Source organism: Aedes aegypti, chromosome 3 (assembly GCF_002204515.2).
Source record: "Aedes aegypti strain LVP_AGWG chromosome 3, AaegL5.0 Primary Assembly, whole genome shotgun sequence".
NCBI lineage: Eukaryota > Metazoa > Arthropoda > Insecta > Diptera > Culicidae > Aedes > Aedes aegypti.
Window position 1 is genome coordinate 301,767,568 of NC_035109.1, and position 17,895 is coordinate 301,785,462.

Sequence of the window (17,895 nt, forward strand, 5' to 3'; positions counted from 1 at the left end):
TGCCACACACGGCCGGCGAAAGACTTCGTGGGGAAATCCCGGGGAAAACCACGAATCATGACAATTTTGCTCGTTTTTTTTTTTTGCAGTATGATGTGGCAGTGGTTGGGGCGTAAAACTGGATGCGGATGTGCCGTTGGTGGGATTTATAACTAGAGTTGACGAAGGAAGCAGGTCTGGTCGTAGGTTTGGAAGATGTAGAAGTTGTACCTGCTTCAACAGCAAGTGTTTTACAAGTTTAAGGGAAAGCATGATCAGCAATCTTTCGTTACTTCAGTTCAGTTTCGTTCGAGTAACAGTTAGATTTGATGTTTTATTTACCATAGATGAAAATCATTAAAGCAAGATCACTGAATCATTAGAGTAGTTCAAAATTCCAAAAAGTTTGAAAATCCAATCTTCCATCCTAACCATAAAAATAGTGTTCTGTGAAAATTTCAGTTTCCACGGTTGTGATTTAAAGGTAAAATTACTATGGTGAAATTTTGAATAACAAAATTCCAACACGTTAGTACTGGTATGTAAGTATAAACTTATTGTTTCAAAGTGAAAACTTATTCTTTATTATTATTATTATTATGAAACTTAGTCCGTGGCTACAAAGCAAAGCCATGCTAAAGGTGTCTGAGTTCGATTCCTGGTTGGTCCAAGATCTTTTCGTAAAATAAATTTTCTTGATATTCCTGGCTATAGAGTATCATCGCACCTGCCACACGATATACGAATGCGAAAATGGTTACTTTGGCAAAGAAAGCTCTCAGTATATAACTGGAAAGTACTCATCAAAACACTTAACTGAGGAGCAGGTTTTGTCCCAGTGAGGACGTAAAGCCAAGAAAAAAAGAAGTATTTGGAAGTAAATAAGGTTGAAGTGTCTTGGAAAGGGAAAATCGCATATGCCAAATGAGAGAATACTGATCCACCAGTTCGTCGGGAATTATTTCACGGATTCCTTCATTGAATCAATTCTGAAGTTATGATACTGCAAGTATGAGCCCACGACTCATAACTACTTGAGCAAACATGATGCATCCGCAGGTGCTATGTCCACACAAAGATTTTGTTGATCCGACTGACTTAACTTGAACTGAAAACTGTAATAAAGATTTATCCAGCAGATGGAAGAGCGTTATTATAAGCTTTGCCTGCCGAAATGAACGACACTGATTCTTTTGTGTGGCATCCGTTCCAACTCATTCTACACTGTTCTCTGAGTCTAGTGTGATCTGAATTGTACCATCGAATTCCACTTATAGTCCTCAGGACCAGTGTTATAAGCAATCACGGTAGTCGATACGTTTTCGCTGATATTCGACGGCGCTTCCCTTAAACATTCTCAACACGAACGATCGAACGAATGTCGAAAAGAAAAATGTCAATTGAATGCCACTGACCATGATTCGCTAGGAAACGTTACGGTTTTGTTTGTTTCTTTTCTGCTTCCACTGTATGTGTGTCACATTCGACATAACAGGCAAGATCAAACCATTCATGTTGTTTATGATCCGATGTCAGAATTCTATACAAAACTTATGATTTATGCAAATTTCTTCGTGTCAGACGACATTCAATTGACACTTTTTTGTGTTTGTCGACGTTCATTCTAAAGCTCGTGCTGTGACTGCTGACCATGGCAACGTAACGAACGTCGCACAAAGTGTCGAATGTTTACAGCACTGTAGTCCTCACAGACCACAGAGAACAAGCTTCACAAGTTTCCATAGTATAATACGTTGTAGTATCGCAGACTCATTCAAGTTACTTGAATTTTCAATGGAGGGAGGGGACCCATAAAATTTGGTCGCCGCAGCCAAACACACTCTGTATCCCAGTTTGTTGACCGGGAATTCTTAAAACGTGAAGTCTGCAAAAAGTCAAGGGTTTTAGGAAGTCAAGGGTTCAAATTAGTGATGGTTGGGTAAGGATCCCTCATCGGAAGAGCACATGCCAATTCGTCAATTCGTGATAGATTCTATTCATCACGTTTTCTTTTCATTGTATCGTGGGCCTATATTACTCAGTCCTAGATCTGTATGTTCATCATGTTATAAGTAAGTTGAACTATAGACGTATTTCCTATTGAGCTCACCAACAAACAGAACTATCAATTATGATAGCATATTCATCTTTAATAGTTTACACAGAAAAGAGTGTAGTAATGATTGCATTACTAACAAACATGCATGCACGGCGCATGGCACGCGAGTTTTCCATTTCGTGTTTGCTGAAGAAAGCAAAATATGTGTCCAGAAACTCACATATTTCTTCTTCTTTCTGGCGTTACGTCCTGGCGTTTTATCGTGTGGCAGGTACAAAGATACTCTATGCCCTGGGAAGTCGAGAAAATTTCCAACCCGAAAAGATCCTCGATCGGTGGGATTCGAACCCACGACTCTCAGCTTGGAGAAACTCGCATATATCCTAGCTAGAGGTTCCTCTCAAAAAAGTGAGGTTCTTGAACTAGCGCCACTTGGGCTGTTCAATTTTGCTTCAGTCTGCAAAGATTAATCGCTAGAGTGCATGTAAAGCTGGTCATTTTCCAGCAGACTCTAGCAGACCGACCACCTAGGAAGTTCGTGTCTTCAGCAAAGTTGTTCAGAAGATTAAGGGCAATTTTAGGCAGCACTGTTTGATTAGCAATTTTGCCTCTACGTGGCGCTTGTGTACATACACCATATTCTAGAAGGCTCTAGCTCAAATTTGTTTAGAAATTTTAGAGCAATGCTGCTTCAAGCACTGTAGAAAACAAACAATTATATTACATTATATAATATTATATAACCCATCAAGTTTGTAGAAACGAGCCTTCCGTTCTTCAATAATATTTAAATTTAAGTATTTTGATATTTTTGTTATGGCATTTTTCAGCAACTTCAAAACTCGAGATGAACTAGTCCAGGGCCAAAAAATCTCATTAATCAAGATAGAAAAATAAAACTATATCAAAATTATTGAAAAGGATTCCGTTAGTTTCTCATAGATTAAATTTCAGATTATTGCTGACATGCAGTTCAAATTTCTGATAATCCGTTAAGCAGAAAGCTTTGATACAGGCCTCTAAACTTGATCATATTGTATGGAAATCAGCCAAAGTGTACTTTATTCTAGCCAGTACTGTAACTTTAAACCCAATTACACAGCTTTGCTTTTCTTTCGGCATTCCGTACAACTTTGATGAAGACACTATTCTTCAAGATTTAGGTGGAATTATTCATAATACATAATAAAATTGTGCACTATAAGTTTCAAATTTTAAGCCAACTTCAGAACTTTGAAAATTATGAAGATTTTGAAATAGTATACCGTAAATATCCTTGCTGGTGATGCCTCAACTCAATGAGTGTCGAAATATTTTATTGGTATGTTACAATACTTGATGGAGCGATTACATATTTACGGTAGGTGGAACTATCACTGAGAAACTACTAAAATACAAAGTATTCACATGCGTACTAGCACTAAGTAGCGATAAAATTTCTAACCAAACAGTGCTTCCTCCAATTGTATTCAAGCATCTGAAGAGCTTTGCTGAAGACACAATATTTCAAGGTAGATAGAATCATGAGCTAGAAGCTGCTAGAATATGACGAATTTTACGTGCGCAACAGCGCCACATTGCGGCCAAATTGCTTAACACATAGAGCTGCTTCAAATCGCTTTCAGATGACCAAACTACATACACGTTAGCGCCACATAGCATAGTTATACATAAAATACTATCTTATATCAGAAGAACGAACTATTTAATTTTGTCCGACGTTTCGACAGTATATTTCAACGTATCCTATTATTTTTGTAAAGCATATACAATTACACATATACATTACACAGCGTAATAGAAATGAAATTTTGCTTGTTTTAAGGAACAAATTTTAGCTCCGTAGTAGATTTGTTGAATCTGATGTCGTTCTTAGAAATGTTTCACCTTTGGTGTAATTTAAGTATTGAGGCAAATTCAGCAAATAAATTGCCATGCAAGCTGGCAAACTTGCATGCAAGTTGGCTAAAATCGTCAAATTTGGCATATTCAACAGCAAATATCTCAAAAACTAGACGTGCTATGATATGATTGAAAACGGCAACGGGTTCTGCAACTCCATAATAAGTAAATATCCTTATTTTGTTGAATGAGACAAAAACGTGTTTTCACATTATGTTAATGATGTCACTAAGTTAAGAATCTTACAAAAGGTTGATAAATTTTAGTCACTTGCAGTACGAACGGTTTTTGGTTTATTTCTCATTATGAACAATGGTGCTATAAACATTAAATTTAAATATATCAAGTTTATAAAAGATTGCTAAACGCGCAGCTATTCAGCAAGACCAAGCTGAGGGTCGTGGGTTCGAATCCCACCGGTTGAGGATCTTTTCGGGTTGGAAATTTTCTCGACTTCTCAGGGCATAGAGTATCTTCGTACCTGCCACACGATATACGCATGCAAAAATGGTCATTGGCATAGTAAGCTCTCAGTTATTAACTGTGGAAGTGCTCATAAGAACATTAAACTGAGAAGCAGGCTCTGTTCCAGTGGGGAAGTAACGCCAGAAAGAAAAAGAAAAGATTGCTAAGAAGGGGTAGTACGAGTTGTGTTCTGGATTGTTTGTAAAATGGATGAAGCTCAAGGCTTGGTATGATCTAGATTCTTCTACAATGTTTGTGTTGTCTAAATAGGGCAGAAACAGTAGGGCGATATTCAAAACTGAAAAGGCAATAGATGGCTCTTTTTCAGTGGTAGTAAAAACGAAATCCTAAAGCAAAGAAAGTACCACGGAAGATGAACTAAGCATAACCAATTATTTATTCACATTACGCTTGATTTCTAATCACCACTTTTTCGATCCAGTTTCCAAATTGCTTGTAGTTCACGTTTTTCATTATTTTCCATACGTTTTGACAGTTCACCGACTACCATTCTTCAATGCCCTTGTGTTGCAAGTTTGAGAAATTTGAAAATCCAGCGTAGCGCGATCAGTGAGTCGAATACAAACATCGGTGTTGCCGCTCGGCGGCCAGGGAGAGAAACTGAATGTTCGAAAGGTTGTTGTCTGTACTTTTTGCCGCTGACGCCAACTGTTAACGTTTAAGATCAAAATAAACAGTCGTTACCCGATTGTACTGTAACTAGATTGACAGAAGAGACGCTATTTCAAAATTTAACAATTCAACACTCATGGTGTCTGTAGAGCACCATCAATTTTCTCATTCAAACATAAACAGATTCAGTTCGACATTAAAACGTAGATATCGGAATAAGATTATAAGCTTAATGGAATACTCATTACCCTTACTGCTGTAGTGCAGAATAACAGAGAACAGGGGGTTTGTCCATACAAGAAAATTGATATTATTACAAATTTGATGTCACAGTCTCTTACAAAAAACAGTTTTTATTCTGTTCTATTAAACCTACGGTTGTTGTTTATACAGTGTTTTAAAAACGCTGTTTTTTCAACAGAGTATCTGTGTTACCTATTTCCTGGAGTTAATCCATGGACGGAGCAAGGGCGAGCAACCTTAAAAATACATTCACGAATTTTACACAAAAACGATTATCATACACAACTTCTGCATCCTTACTAATTGAAACGCTAAACTATGGAGGTTTGAAAAGTGGAGTCAAAAACACATGTAGGTTCAATTTGTGTTCTGAGCAACACGTTTATTAACGGTTTGGAAAATTGATTTTTTTTTCTTAAATTAACTCCCGAATTTCTGCATACGTTTCCAAATTGATTTTTCTAAATATTTCTTCAAGCAACCCTTCAGAAATTTTCCAAAAAGTATCTCGGGATTCAGGTAAAGATTTTTTTCAGGATCTGATTTCTGTTTAACCTCTGGTTATATTGTCTGTTCCCATATCAGAAACGGCTGATCATCGTCCGTATGCCAGAGATGGACTCTAAGCTAAACTGTGCACTAAGCTCTCCGAACTTTTAAGAGGAATGGTCCTCCGGAAATCTAGGGGGTTGGTTTTGGGCCCTGCAAACCAACCGTAAAAACTCATCAGCACAGGAACGTCAACGAGAAAATACGGACCAGAACAATCGGCAAGGACCACAGAGACGGAAATGGACTAGCGATTGAAAACTCGGTGCGTGGAACTGTAAATCTCTCAACTTCATCGGAAGCACACGCATACTCTCCGATGTACTGCAGATCCGCGGTTTCGGCGCTGCGTTTAGAGGTAATCATACCATCCCAGAGCTGCAGCTACACACGTGAGCTGGGAACAGCTTTTAAAGTGATGGGTGATAAGCAAAGGCGTATGATCGGGTGGTGGCCGATCAATGAAAAAATGTGCAAGTTAAGAATCAAAGGCCGATTCTTTAACTTCAGCATAATTAACGTGCACAGCACTCACTCCGGAAGCAATAATAAAGACAAGAACGTATTTTAAGCGCAGCTCGAACGCGAGTACGACCACTGCCCCAGTCACGGCGTCAAGATCATCATAGGAGATTTGAACGCTCAGGTTGGCCAGGAGGAGGAGTTCAGAACGACGGTTGGAAAATTCAGCGCCCACCGGCTGACAAACGAAAACGGCTTACGACTGATAGATATTGCCACCTCCAAGAATATGGTCATTCGTAGCACCTATTTCTAGCACAGACTCCAGTATCGGTACACCTGGAGATCACCACAGCAGACAGAATCACAAATTGACCATGTTCTGATTGATGGACGGCATTTCTCCGAAATTATCGACGTCAGGATCTATCGTGCCGCTAATATCGATTCTGACTACTATCTGGTGATGGTTAAACTGTGCCCAAAACTCTTCGTCGTTAATAACGTACGGTACCGACGGCCGCCCCGGTATGACCTAGAGCCGCTTAAGCAACCGGATGTCGCCACAGCACAGCCCCTCGAGGCTGCATTACCAGAAGAGGGTGAGCTGGATGAAGCCCTTCTTGAGGACTGCTGGAGAACAGTGAAAGCAGCCATCAACAATGCAGCTGAGAGCAACATCGGGTACGTGGGACGGAGTCAACGGAACGATTGGTTCGACGAGGAATATAGGCGGATACTGGAGGAGAAGAATGCAGAGCAGATGGTCATGCTGCAGCAAGGGACCCGGCAGAACGTGGAACGTTATAGACACGTAAGTTTTATCAGAAGCTCAACGCATCCCGCAATGGATCCGTGCCGCGAGTACGAATATGCGGGGATAAGGATAGGAGCCTCTTGACGGACGAACGTGAGGTGATCGAAAGGTGGAAGCAGCACTTCGACGAACACCTTAATAGCACTGAGAGCACAGGCAAAGAAGGTCGATTCAACGGAGGAGATGCCTTTGTTAGTACTGCGGACGATTGAAACCGACCAGCGATTACTTTGAGAGAGGTTAAGGATGCCATTCACCAGCTCAAAAACAATGAAACTTGTGGGAAGGATGGTGTAGGAACTGAATTCTTAATAATAGGCTAGAAGAGGCTGTCCACTTTTCTGCAGCGGCTGATAGATACAATTTGGGAAACAGAACAGCTACCGGAGGAAGGAAGGGGTAATATGCTCCATCTACAAGAAATGCGACAAGTTAGATCGTGACAACTCACGAGCGATCCCCATCCTAAATGCGGCCTATAAAGTGTTATCCCAAATCATCTTCCATTGTCTGTACGGAGGCGCACCATCAATGTAATATCCCTTTTTCCGTCGTACATCAAATATACCATTCTGTAGTATCTCAAAAAATGGGCGCGCCAATTGCTGTATAATTTAATTCAAATATTCCTGCTACTTCTAGAAATAATCTGCGCAAAATAATTTTTGCTCAGAATTCTCCTCTCCCCATTCGCTCAAACCTATTCAATCTGCTGCCCTTTGCTTCCCCCAATCTAATAGGAGTTATAAATCGAATCAGAAGGTGGTTGATGAATGCTAAATTTATTTCCTCGTTATGTCAATAAACGCAAGCCACCCACCTTCCCAGCGAACTACGCCATTGCCATCGCCACCCACTGCACGATTCGTGACGGCCGAAGACCATATGCTGTTGGATCGACTTTTTCTCGCGTGAAATCAACAGCTGTTTGCCGGAACGACCCGATCCCATTCCATTAGGGGCATCGCCTGATGCCATGTGCGCTGCATAGAAATACTAAATGCTAGTACAAGCATTGTTGAGATCTAACCGGTGCAGTGGAAAAGTAGGAAGTTTGAGGTGTTTTTTGGAGGAGTAAGGAAACTTAAGGAAAATGTTACGTCAAGTACAAAGCACAGTAGGCAAAAGCTAGCCAAAAGTAATAAAAATATTTGAAAATTTGTTTACCTATTTTCAATTGCTTCTGTATTTAATAGCATTTTTTTATATTGTAGATCAGTTGGAGCACACACTAAGGTTTTTTACATACAAAGGTATCTAGGTTTTTTTACACGGTTCCCCGTGCCGTGCAAAAAAAAACCGTGCTGATTCCGGAATCCGTGTAAAAATAAACCATGTTAATACTGGAATCCGCGTGAATAAGAAACCGTGGTAATTCCTAAATCCGTGTAAATAAGTAAAAAAACCGTGTTAATTCCGAAAGGCGTGTAAAAATAAAACGTGCAAAAAAAACCGTGTAAAAAAACTTTAGTGTATTTCGATTATACATAGCATGTGAGCTGTGAAGATGTCACCTTAAATAAGCTTTTTTGAATTATTCTCTTTTGGAATTTTTTGGATTTTTGCCATTTCTGTACTAATTTTCATCTAAATCCAGCTCTAATTGTCTTATTTAAAAAAAAAAATGATTATTGTCTTTGTTTTGAAGCTGCAAGGAATTGTATTCGACATGTTAAACACTTGAGTATGTATGAAAGTGTGCAATATAATATTTCTTCAAAAAATTTAGAATTTTTCGAAGCTTCTGTGAGATATCAGCTAAAACTATCTAAAATAATCATTTACTTCTCAAGGTGTTGCAAATATTACATGGTATTCGATGTACCATGGCTTCATTTGCGCCATGATTTAAAAATGTATGTGTTTATTACAAAGCGAATAAGTTTGTGCACAAAAGTGTATTACATCCAGTTTGTCCATCCAATCATTTTAAAATGTAACATTGCACTCCAAAGATATCGTCATCATTTTTAATTGGACAGGTCACAACACCTTTGCAACAATATTCTTCATGACGGCATCGAACGGTGTTGCCCGTAACCGAAGTAGCAAATAATCGTAAATCTTCTTACCTTTCACCTTGCGACTGCTGGTCTCATATGTGTCTTTGTCGGGTATTTCCTCCTTGATTGCTTTCGCGTCTAGCGCCATCTGGAAGTAGAAAAACACGACCGGAAAACAAAACACCAATTACCATCAAGTGCCAACACAGAAAAAAAACACGTTCGCACACGGGGCGAAATTATAAAAATTGATTAATTCCTCAGCTGCAGCATTGATGACGACGATCCCACGGTCGGCCCATCTCCAACAACCAACATCGCATAAACAACAACCATGTCGGGAATACAAAAAAAAATATATCTCCGCCAACAGACACACACAACGCAAGCAATGCCGCAACCCAAACCGATTAAATTGACATTCAACCCCTTTTTGCAATTAGAAAACCTATCAGCGACACGTTCGGCCATCGCCATGCTGCTGTGATATCGCACGCCTGCCACCCACCCCTTAGCAGCCGGCTGCCGATGATGCCAATGCAAACAGTCGAAAAAGTGTTTGCACCTATACCCCTTGTCCGATAGGGATGGGCGATATTTTGGGAAATTTTGTTTTATTTATCATTTGGTGAGTATCATTTCAAATAGTACTTTTGGAATTCATTTCTACAAACAGGGCGTAAGCTTCACTATCATCCACATTTTTAAGGGGCCTTTCTAAGCCTAGTGGTAAAGTCCGCGAATAGCAAGCAAACCCATGCTGAAGGTGTCTGGGTTCGATTTCCGGTCGGTCCCGGATCTTTTCTTAATGGAAATTTCCTTGACTCCCCTGGGCATGGAGTATCATCGTATCTGCCACACGATATACGAATGCGAAAATGACAAGTTTGGCTAAGAAAGCTCACAGTTAATAACAGTGGAAGTGCTCATAAGAACACTAAGCTGAGAAGCAGGCTCTGGCCCAGTTGGGATGTTATTCCAAGAAGAATCATTAAAAGAATTAAAAGTAGCCCTGAATAGTAATGTTTTTGTAGCACACTTATTAAAAAGGTCATAGAATTTAGCCCCCAATTCTTCTTCTTCTTTTTTTACGTTACGTCCCCACTGGGACAGAGCCTGCTTCTCAGCTTATGAGCACTTCCACACACACCAAAAAAATCTTAGATTTACACGTAACGTAATATTAGCCTCAATCATGCAAAGCCATTTCTCATGTATTATTCAACGATTAAACCTATAAACACATCTATTATATACAACATTGTTACCAAAATCCTTAATATTGAACGCGAAACGTCTTCTCTCGAAGAATGTTGCATGCAAAACGGCACGGTTTACATGATTTTCACGCTGAAAATTCAATCATAAATAATGCACATGGAATGACAAGCCGTCGATCCATCCATGTGCATTATTTTTGACAGAATATTCAGCGTAGAATCATGTAAACCGAGAATTCTTGTTTGCAACTTCACTTTCAAGATGCAAGAAAGCATGCAACATTGGCGAATGTTGGATGGAAGATCATGAAATGTTTCAGTTTCACTCAAGTTTGCAAGCATTATCGAATGCAATGAGACAGTTTACATTAATTATCGTTGAATGTTCAGTTGCAACTCGTTTTACATGATTATCATAAAAAATTACGTGCCATGTAAATTTGAGATTTTTTTGCTGTGCAGTTATTAACTGAGAGCTTACTATGCCAATGACCATTTTTGCATGCGTATTTCGTGTGGCAGGTACGAAGATACGCTATGCCCTGGGAAGTCGAGAAAATTTCCAACCCGAAAAGATCCTCGACCGGTGGGATTCGATCCCACGACCCTCACAGCTTGGTCTTGCTGAATAGCTGCGCGTTTACCGCTACGGCTATCTGAGCCCTCAATATATGCACTGAATATCGCACAGCCCTACCAAAGCGGGAAAACAGAAAATGCGCGCAGAAAAAGTCCGCAGCTGCAAGAAACACCAGAGCAAAACGGAAAACCGTCAAAATCAAATCCAAGCAGAATGTTCCCTCTTTCCGCCACGACGCCGAGCACTGCCAGAAGCACCAGTGGCACAACAAACACAAACATTCTCTCCAGCCACCCACCCACAACCACTTTCCGCTTCCGATGAGGGAAGGACGACGCGCCACGGTAGCCTGCTGTTGGTGTTCCCTAAACAGTTTGCTCTCGCCCACCCCTCCACCCACTTTTGATGGGTGAGCTTTTCCGCACTCGCGCCTTCGTCCCAGCCATAAAGTATAGGCACTAGGGTGTCTCAGAATTTCTCTTTGTCGGAAAGTTTGGGGACACAAAATTTACATTTTCAAGTTGAGATTTGAAAGAAAAGTCCGTTTTTCGTGACTAATATAATTTTGTTATAGAATTTAAGGATTTTACAGAAATTTCGTGTTTAAAATATTTTGAATAGTTCACAGATTTTTCTACCAAAATGCAGTAATATTTTTCCAGTATAATTGTTGAAATCTTGAACTTTAACTTCAACTTCAATCTTAGGGTGAACCCAAACTTTTGCACGGGAGTGTAGGTGAAACATTATGCACTAATAGATTTTCTTCTGTTTATGGGAACATGTGTTGCGAATTGGATCACGTTCGTATATATAAGGCGAAAAATACCAAGAAATTCCTGTTTTGCTCTCAGTAAATCTCCAATAACTCTAAAATTATGAAAAAATCTGTGTTCTCGAAGATAACAAAAATCATTGAGTAAAATATTTAAGAAGGACATACAGTAAATGATTTTTTCCAGACAGTTCAAAGTTTGAGTGATCCACAAAAATACTGGGATTCTTTTGTTTTAAGTTAGTTAAGAAAATTAAACTATTTTTTAATCCTTACGAAGTGACTACTAAACGCCATTTCTCAGAGCTCCCCACACAAAATATAGTTTGTAACAACCCAAAACTACTATTTGGATGTGGAGCCCCCAAGTTTTCTGACAAATTGAAATTTTGGGATACCCTAAAAGGCACCCAAACGCAACTGATGGCCCGTTGGGAAGGTTGCCACTAACTGCTGCTGCTCCTGCTATTGCTGATGCCGGTCTGTTTCGATATGCCACTCACAGGCGGTTCCCATTTCATAGCAGCACTCACACACCGGTGACGATGACGATGACGACGACCGGCTGACACTTGAGTTCTGCTGTTTGGGGATGAAGCACAGAACAGATAGCCATCCTAGAACAATAAGCAGATTTCTTCTAGAGTACGAGAAAGTATGTAGCAGAGTAGGCGAATAAAACAATGTTTACCCAATTCGAATTTACTGTACAGAATATTGACGTTAGTCTCGTATAAAAAGATCTCCTTCGCTCGTATAAGTTGTTTGACGTTATGTCAACTTTGTTGATACGCCGGCACAGTAAGCCTTGCAGTCAAGTAGGTAGGGTAGGTGTACCAGTATTCGCCACCCTAAGGAAAAACATGTTTTATAAATAAATCAAAAGACCCTTGATCACTGTTCAAACAGTGAACGAAAGCTTCCAATTCATGTTTAGAAGGAAAATTGAAAAATATAAGTACTGGTCAGATTTTTTTTTTTGAATACGCCATTTACGTAGCTTTCTTATTGATTGTGATGAATCCAGGAACACTATGATGCAAAGAAGCAAATATTATGAGGATTTTTTTTCTATTATTTTCTGAGAAACGTTCGAGATTTCTAAGAATCTTTCCGTATAATTGTAAAACGATTTGACTAACACGCTACGGTTTTTGCCTATATGTTTCATCAGGTATCAGGTATCAGAAGGCCGGCTCCAAAGGCACGTTCCCCACCAGTTGGGAGATTTGTGCCATCGCCATATTTGAGCCTATTTCATCATCTACCCGATGGGAGAGGAAAGGGAAGGGAAAGATGGGAGGAAATAGGAGTGGGTCCCTTGAAGAGGGAAGATCGCATAAGCGAAATGAGAGCATGTAGCTCCATACCACAATGGGTTCGAACAGCGCCCTAAAAAGGGCACTGCAAAACGCGTGAGCGTAAAGAGAGCCTATAGCTCATTACCACAGCGGGTTAAGAATAACAGGATGTCCTGAAGATTCAGGCTTCTGTATTCAGTTTCACTTAATAAGTGTTTACCAAGTAATTGGAATCGCATTTGCGCAAAAACTGGACAGTTACATATCAGGTGATACGAAGTTCCATAATCGGAGTCACAACTATCACACACAAATGAGTCAGCACGCTGAATATTTGCCATGTGATAGTTGAGTCGGCAGTGGCCTGTCAACGCTCTGACCAAGAGACTGCAATTCTGCTTTGACAGATTTGTTAAATACTTCGCCACCTTTGGAGATGGCTCAGTAATATACAATTTTGTTTGACGACACGACTCCAAACTATTCCAATATTGCTTGTGCTGAGTTGCCGCCCAAGAGTTTATCTGAAGCTTCACCCAGCACTTCGAAATTGGAATAGCCGGCTCAGGGCCAATGAAGTCATGCGATGCTCCATCGCGAGCTAGCTCATCAGCCAATTCATTTCCAGCGATGGAAGAATGGCCAGGTACCCATACAAGGTTTACAGAGTTGACTGAATTCAGTTCCTCAATTTGAGTTCGACATGCGATAACAAGCTTCGACCTTGAGTTGGCCGAAGCGAGAGCTTTTATAGCAGCCTGACTATCTGAACAGAAGTATATGACTTTACCCATTACGCGCTGTTGAAGTGCTGATTGCACTCCACACATAAGAGCAAATATTTCCGCCTGAAAAACGGTGCAGTTTCTACCAAGTGAGTAAAACTGATTCAGCCTTAGCTCACGAGAATATACTCCTGCACCAGCTCTACCTTCAAGAAGGGAGCCATCAGTGTAACATACTATATTGTTTGATATACTTCTTTCCAAATAGCCAGACGTCCACTCTTCCCGTGAAGGGAATTGTGTGGTAAATGTCCTGTAAGGAAAGTTACAAGCAATTGTGAGATCACTTGGAGCAAGGACAATTTTGTCCCAATTCACCAAAAGTGGAAACAACGAAGTGTGTGTAGATCTACGATTCACTGGATTTTTCTCCAGTAGATCCAGTACCCATAAACGGTAAGAGCAAGAAAGTGCTTCTTGTTTAAGATATATGTGTAGTGGCGCAACGTCGAAAAGGGCCTCGAGCGCTGCTGTGGGAGTTGTAGAGAACGCACCAGACATCGCCATCAAGCACATCCTTTGGAGATGGCCCAATTTTGATTGGATTGTTCTCACTTCGCCCTTTTGCCACCACACAAGACATCCATATGCCAATATTGGTCGAACAACTGTTGTGTAAATCCATTTGATATATTTGGGTTTGAGGCCCCAAGTTTTACCAAAGGTTCGCCGGCATTGACCGAAGGCCATGCAAGCTTTTTTGACTCTGAAATCAATGTGAGGTGTCCATGAAAGTTTGGAATCTAGAATGACTCCGACATACTTTACTTGATCAGTCACATTAATCTCAGTGCCAAAAAGACGTAAAGGTCGAATTCCATCGCGGTTTCGTCTTTCCGTAAAAAGAACAATAGATGTTTTATTCGGGTTAACCGAAAGGCCATATTGGCGACACCAACTCTCGACTACCTGAAGAGCACTTTGCATCAGGTCGAATAGGGTGCTTATGCACATACCAACTATCAGAGCTAGATAGTCGTCGGCAAATCCATAAGTTGGAAAACCGCAATTATTGAGTTGCCTCAATAGCGTATCTGCTACGAGATTCCACAAAAGTGGTGACAAGACTCCCCCTTGGGGGCATCCGCAAACACTCAATTTTCGAATCGCTGATTGACGCAATGTCGAGAAGAGATGTCGGTTTTTGAGCATTTGATGAATCCAATTGGTAATCATTGTAGGTAGCCCATGGTTTCGTGCGGCTTCCAATATGGCATCGAAAGACACGTTATCAAAGGCACCCTCAATATCCAAGAAAACACCCAAGCACGATTGCTTCTGAGCGAATGCTTTCTCGATATCGTATACAACTTTGTGTAAAAGAGTCACAGTGGACTTTCCAGATTGGTAAGCATGTTGATTCACATGAAGAGGCATGTTTGCCAAATAAACATCACGGATGTGATGATCGATAATCCGTTCCAGACATTTCAGAAGAAAAGAGGTCAGACTGATTGGTCTAAAACTCTTCGCTTCCTCATACGACGCACGTCCTCCTTTTGGGATAAACTTTACAGTAATATCACGCCAGGATTTGGGAATGTACCCGGTAGCAAAACTGCTTACAAGTAGCTTTTTCAAAACATGTTTGATAAACTCAAATCCCTTTTGGAGCAGAACAGGATAAATCCCATCCGCTCCTGGAGATTTGAAAGGAGCAAAACTATTAAGTGCCCATTGAATCGATTCAGTAGTTACGATACTGCGAGCCGAGGCCAGAGACTCGTAACTACATGAAAAGACATTTGATTCATCCGTAGATGCTATGTCCACACATCCGGGGAAGTGTGTATTGAATAAACATTCTAAAACTTCTTCATCGGAAGAAGTAAAGTCACCATTAGGTAAGCGAATTTCGTTCACTTGGAAATCCTTAGATTTTGCAAGAATTTTGTTCAACCGACTGACTTCACTCAAACTGGAAACATTTGTACAAAGGTTTTTCCAGCCGGATCGTTCAGCAGAACGAAGAGCCTTCTTGTAAGCCTTGCGAGCTGACTTGAACGACTCTGATCCAGCTGAACGGCGTCTGTTCCAACTCCTTCTACATTGTTTCCTGAGTCTAGTCAGATCGGAATTCCACCATGGGGTCCCTCTTGTAGTCTTTACAGACCGCAGAGGACATGCTTCTTCAAAAGCTTCCATAATGTAGGATGTTGTAGTATCAACGGCATCATCCAGATCACTTGGATTTTCAATGGACGGAGAATATCCATGAAATTTGGTCGCAACCAATTCAATGTAGAGTTCCCAGTTTGTTGACCGGGGATTCCTAAAACGCAAAGTCTGCGCAGTTACATTTGAATGTTCAAAGAAGATGTAGCGATGATCAGATAATGATTCCTCATCTGATACATGCCAATTCGTCAACTCGTGACTGATTCTATTCGAGCAGAGCGTTATGTCTAACACTTCTTCTCTATTAGAAACCATGAAGGTTGGGCGATTGCCTATGTTAAGTAATCCAAGGTCTGTACTACTTAAGTATTCCATCAGACTGGAGCCTCTCAAATTGATATCCGAGCTGCCCCAGATGATGTGATGAGCATTGGCATCACTGCCCACAATCAGCGGAAGGCCTTTTGTTACGCAGTGTACGACAACTCGTTTGAAGTCATCCGTTGGGGATGGTTCATCATGTGGTAAATATACCGAACAATAGACGTATTTCCTGTTGAGGTCACCAACAGAAACATCGATTGTGACAGCACATACATCTCTGGTAGTTAACTCAGAAATGAGTGTAGCAACGATTGCTTTATTAACGAGCACGCATGCGCGGGGCATGGAGCGCGAGTTTGCCATTTCAAGCTTGCTAAAAGTAGCAAAAACTGGGTCCACAAGGTTACCTAGATAGAAGTTCCCTCTACGAAAGTAGGGTTCTTGAACTAGCGCCACTTGGGCTGCACCATTTTGCATGAGTCTGCAAAGATTGATCGTTGCTGTTCTTTTATGCTGATGATTGATCTGAGCTAACCTAACCGTAGCCACTACCCAAACTAGGCAGGATTAAGCTTTTTGCAATCTCAGCACGAAAAAGACCAGCAACGAAAAAACCAGATCGGTATCTATTTAAAGTCGCCAAAGGCGAAAGAGCACAGAATACACTGTGTAAAACGCATAATGCGAATCCATATAGGTGATAATTTAAATTAAATGTCAACATATTCATAATCCCACCCTTATTAAGCCTCAAGATAGAGACTGAAGAAGGGCAGCCGATTATCTCGGAGAAACACAAGGTCACCTGCACCATTGCTCCGGGTAGCACAGGAAGGACTCAATACTGTGGAGGGCGCCCTGGTACCCCACAGGCTCCGTTTGCGGTTAGGTTTTATTTAGACCCCCCTAACCATTCATTCTTAGGCACGGTACGCATCACACCATAAATTAGGGGTCACCTGTGAGGTGGACTTTTACCACCGGAACAGGCAATCCGTAGTGTTAATTCTTAGCCAGTTGAAACAACCGCTACCGACACTACGCGGCTATCTAGGCTGCTCGGGAAAAGGAGGTTAATATTGATGATTAACTCCTGACGTGCCCAAGCAGCCAGAAAAAGCAGAGTAGGCGAATAAAACAATGTTTACCCAATTCGAATTTACTGTACAGAATATTGACGTTAGTCTCGTATAAAAAGATCTCCTTCGCTCGTATAAGTTGTTTGACGTTATGTCAACTTTGTTGATACGCCGGCACAGTAAGCCTTGCAGTCAAGTAGGTAGGGTAGGTGTACCAGTATTCGCCACCCTAAGGAAAAACATGTTTTATAAATAAATCAAAAGACCCTTGATCACTGTTCAAACAGTGAACGAAAGCTTCCAATTCATGTTTAGAAGGAAAATTGAAAAATATAAGTACTGGTCAGATTTTTTTTTTTTGAATACGCCATTTACGTAGCTTTCTTATTGATTGTGATGAATCCAGGAACACTATGATGCAAAGAAGCAAATATTATGAGGATTTTTTTTCTATTATTTTCTGAGAAACGTTCGAGATTTCTAAGAATCTTTCCGTATAATTGTAAAACGATTTGACTAACACGCTACGGTTTTTGCCTATATGTTTCATACAACGGTATATAATTCGGGGTGGCGAATACTGGTTCATCTTCCCTACATA

At 40.6% G+C, this 17,895-nt stretch overlaps 1 protein-coding gene across 3 annotated transcripts in view; it reads right to left on the reverse strand.

Annotated features, from left to right (window-relative positions):
* The window catches only part of LOC5563881 (protein CBFA2T2), a 377,408-nt gene that overhangs the window by 203,136 nt on the left and 156,377 nt on the right, over positions 1-17,895 (reverse strand). For all 3 annotated transcript variants that reach the window (XR_002502708.1, XM_021855228.1, XM_021855227.1), the window contains exon 2: positions 9,182-9,260. Coding sequence is in view for 2 of the 3 variants with exons in the window: in XM_021855228.1 (XP_021710920.1) it covers positions 9,182-9,260 (79 nt within the window). In the remaining variant the exon portion in view is untranslated. The remainder of the gene's footprint in view (positions 1-9,181; positions 9,261-17,895) is intronic.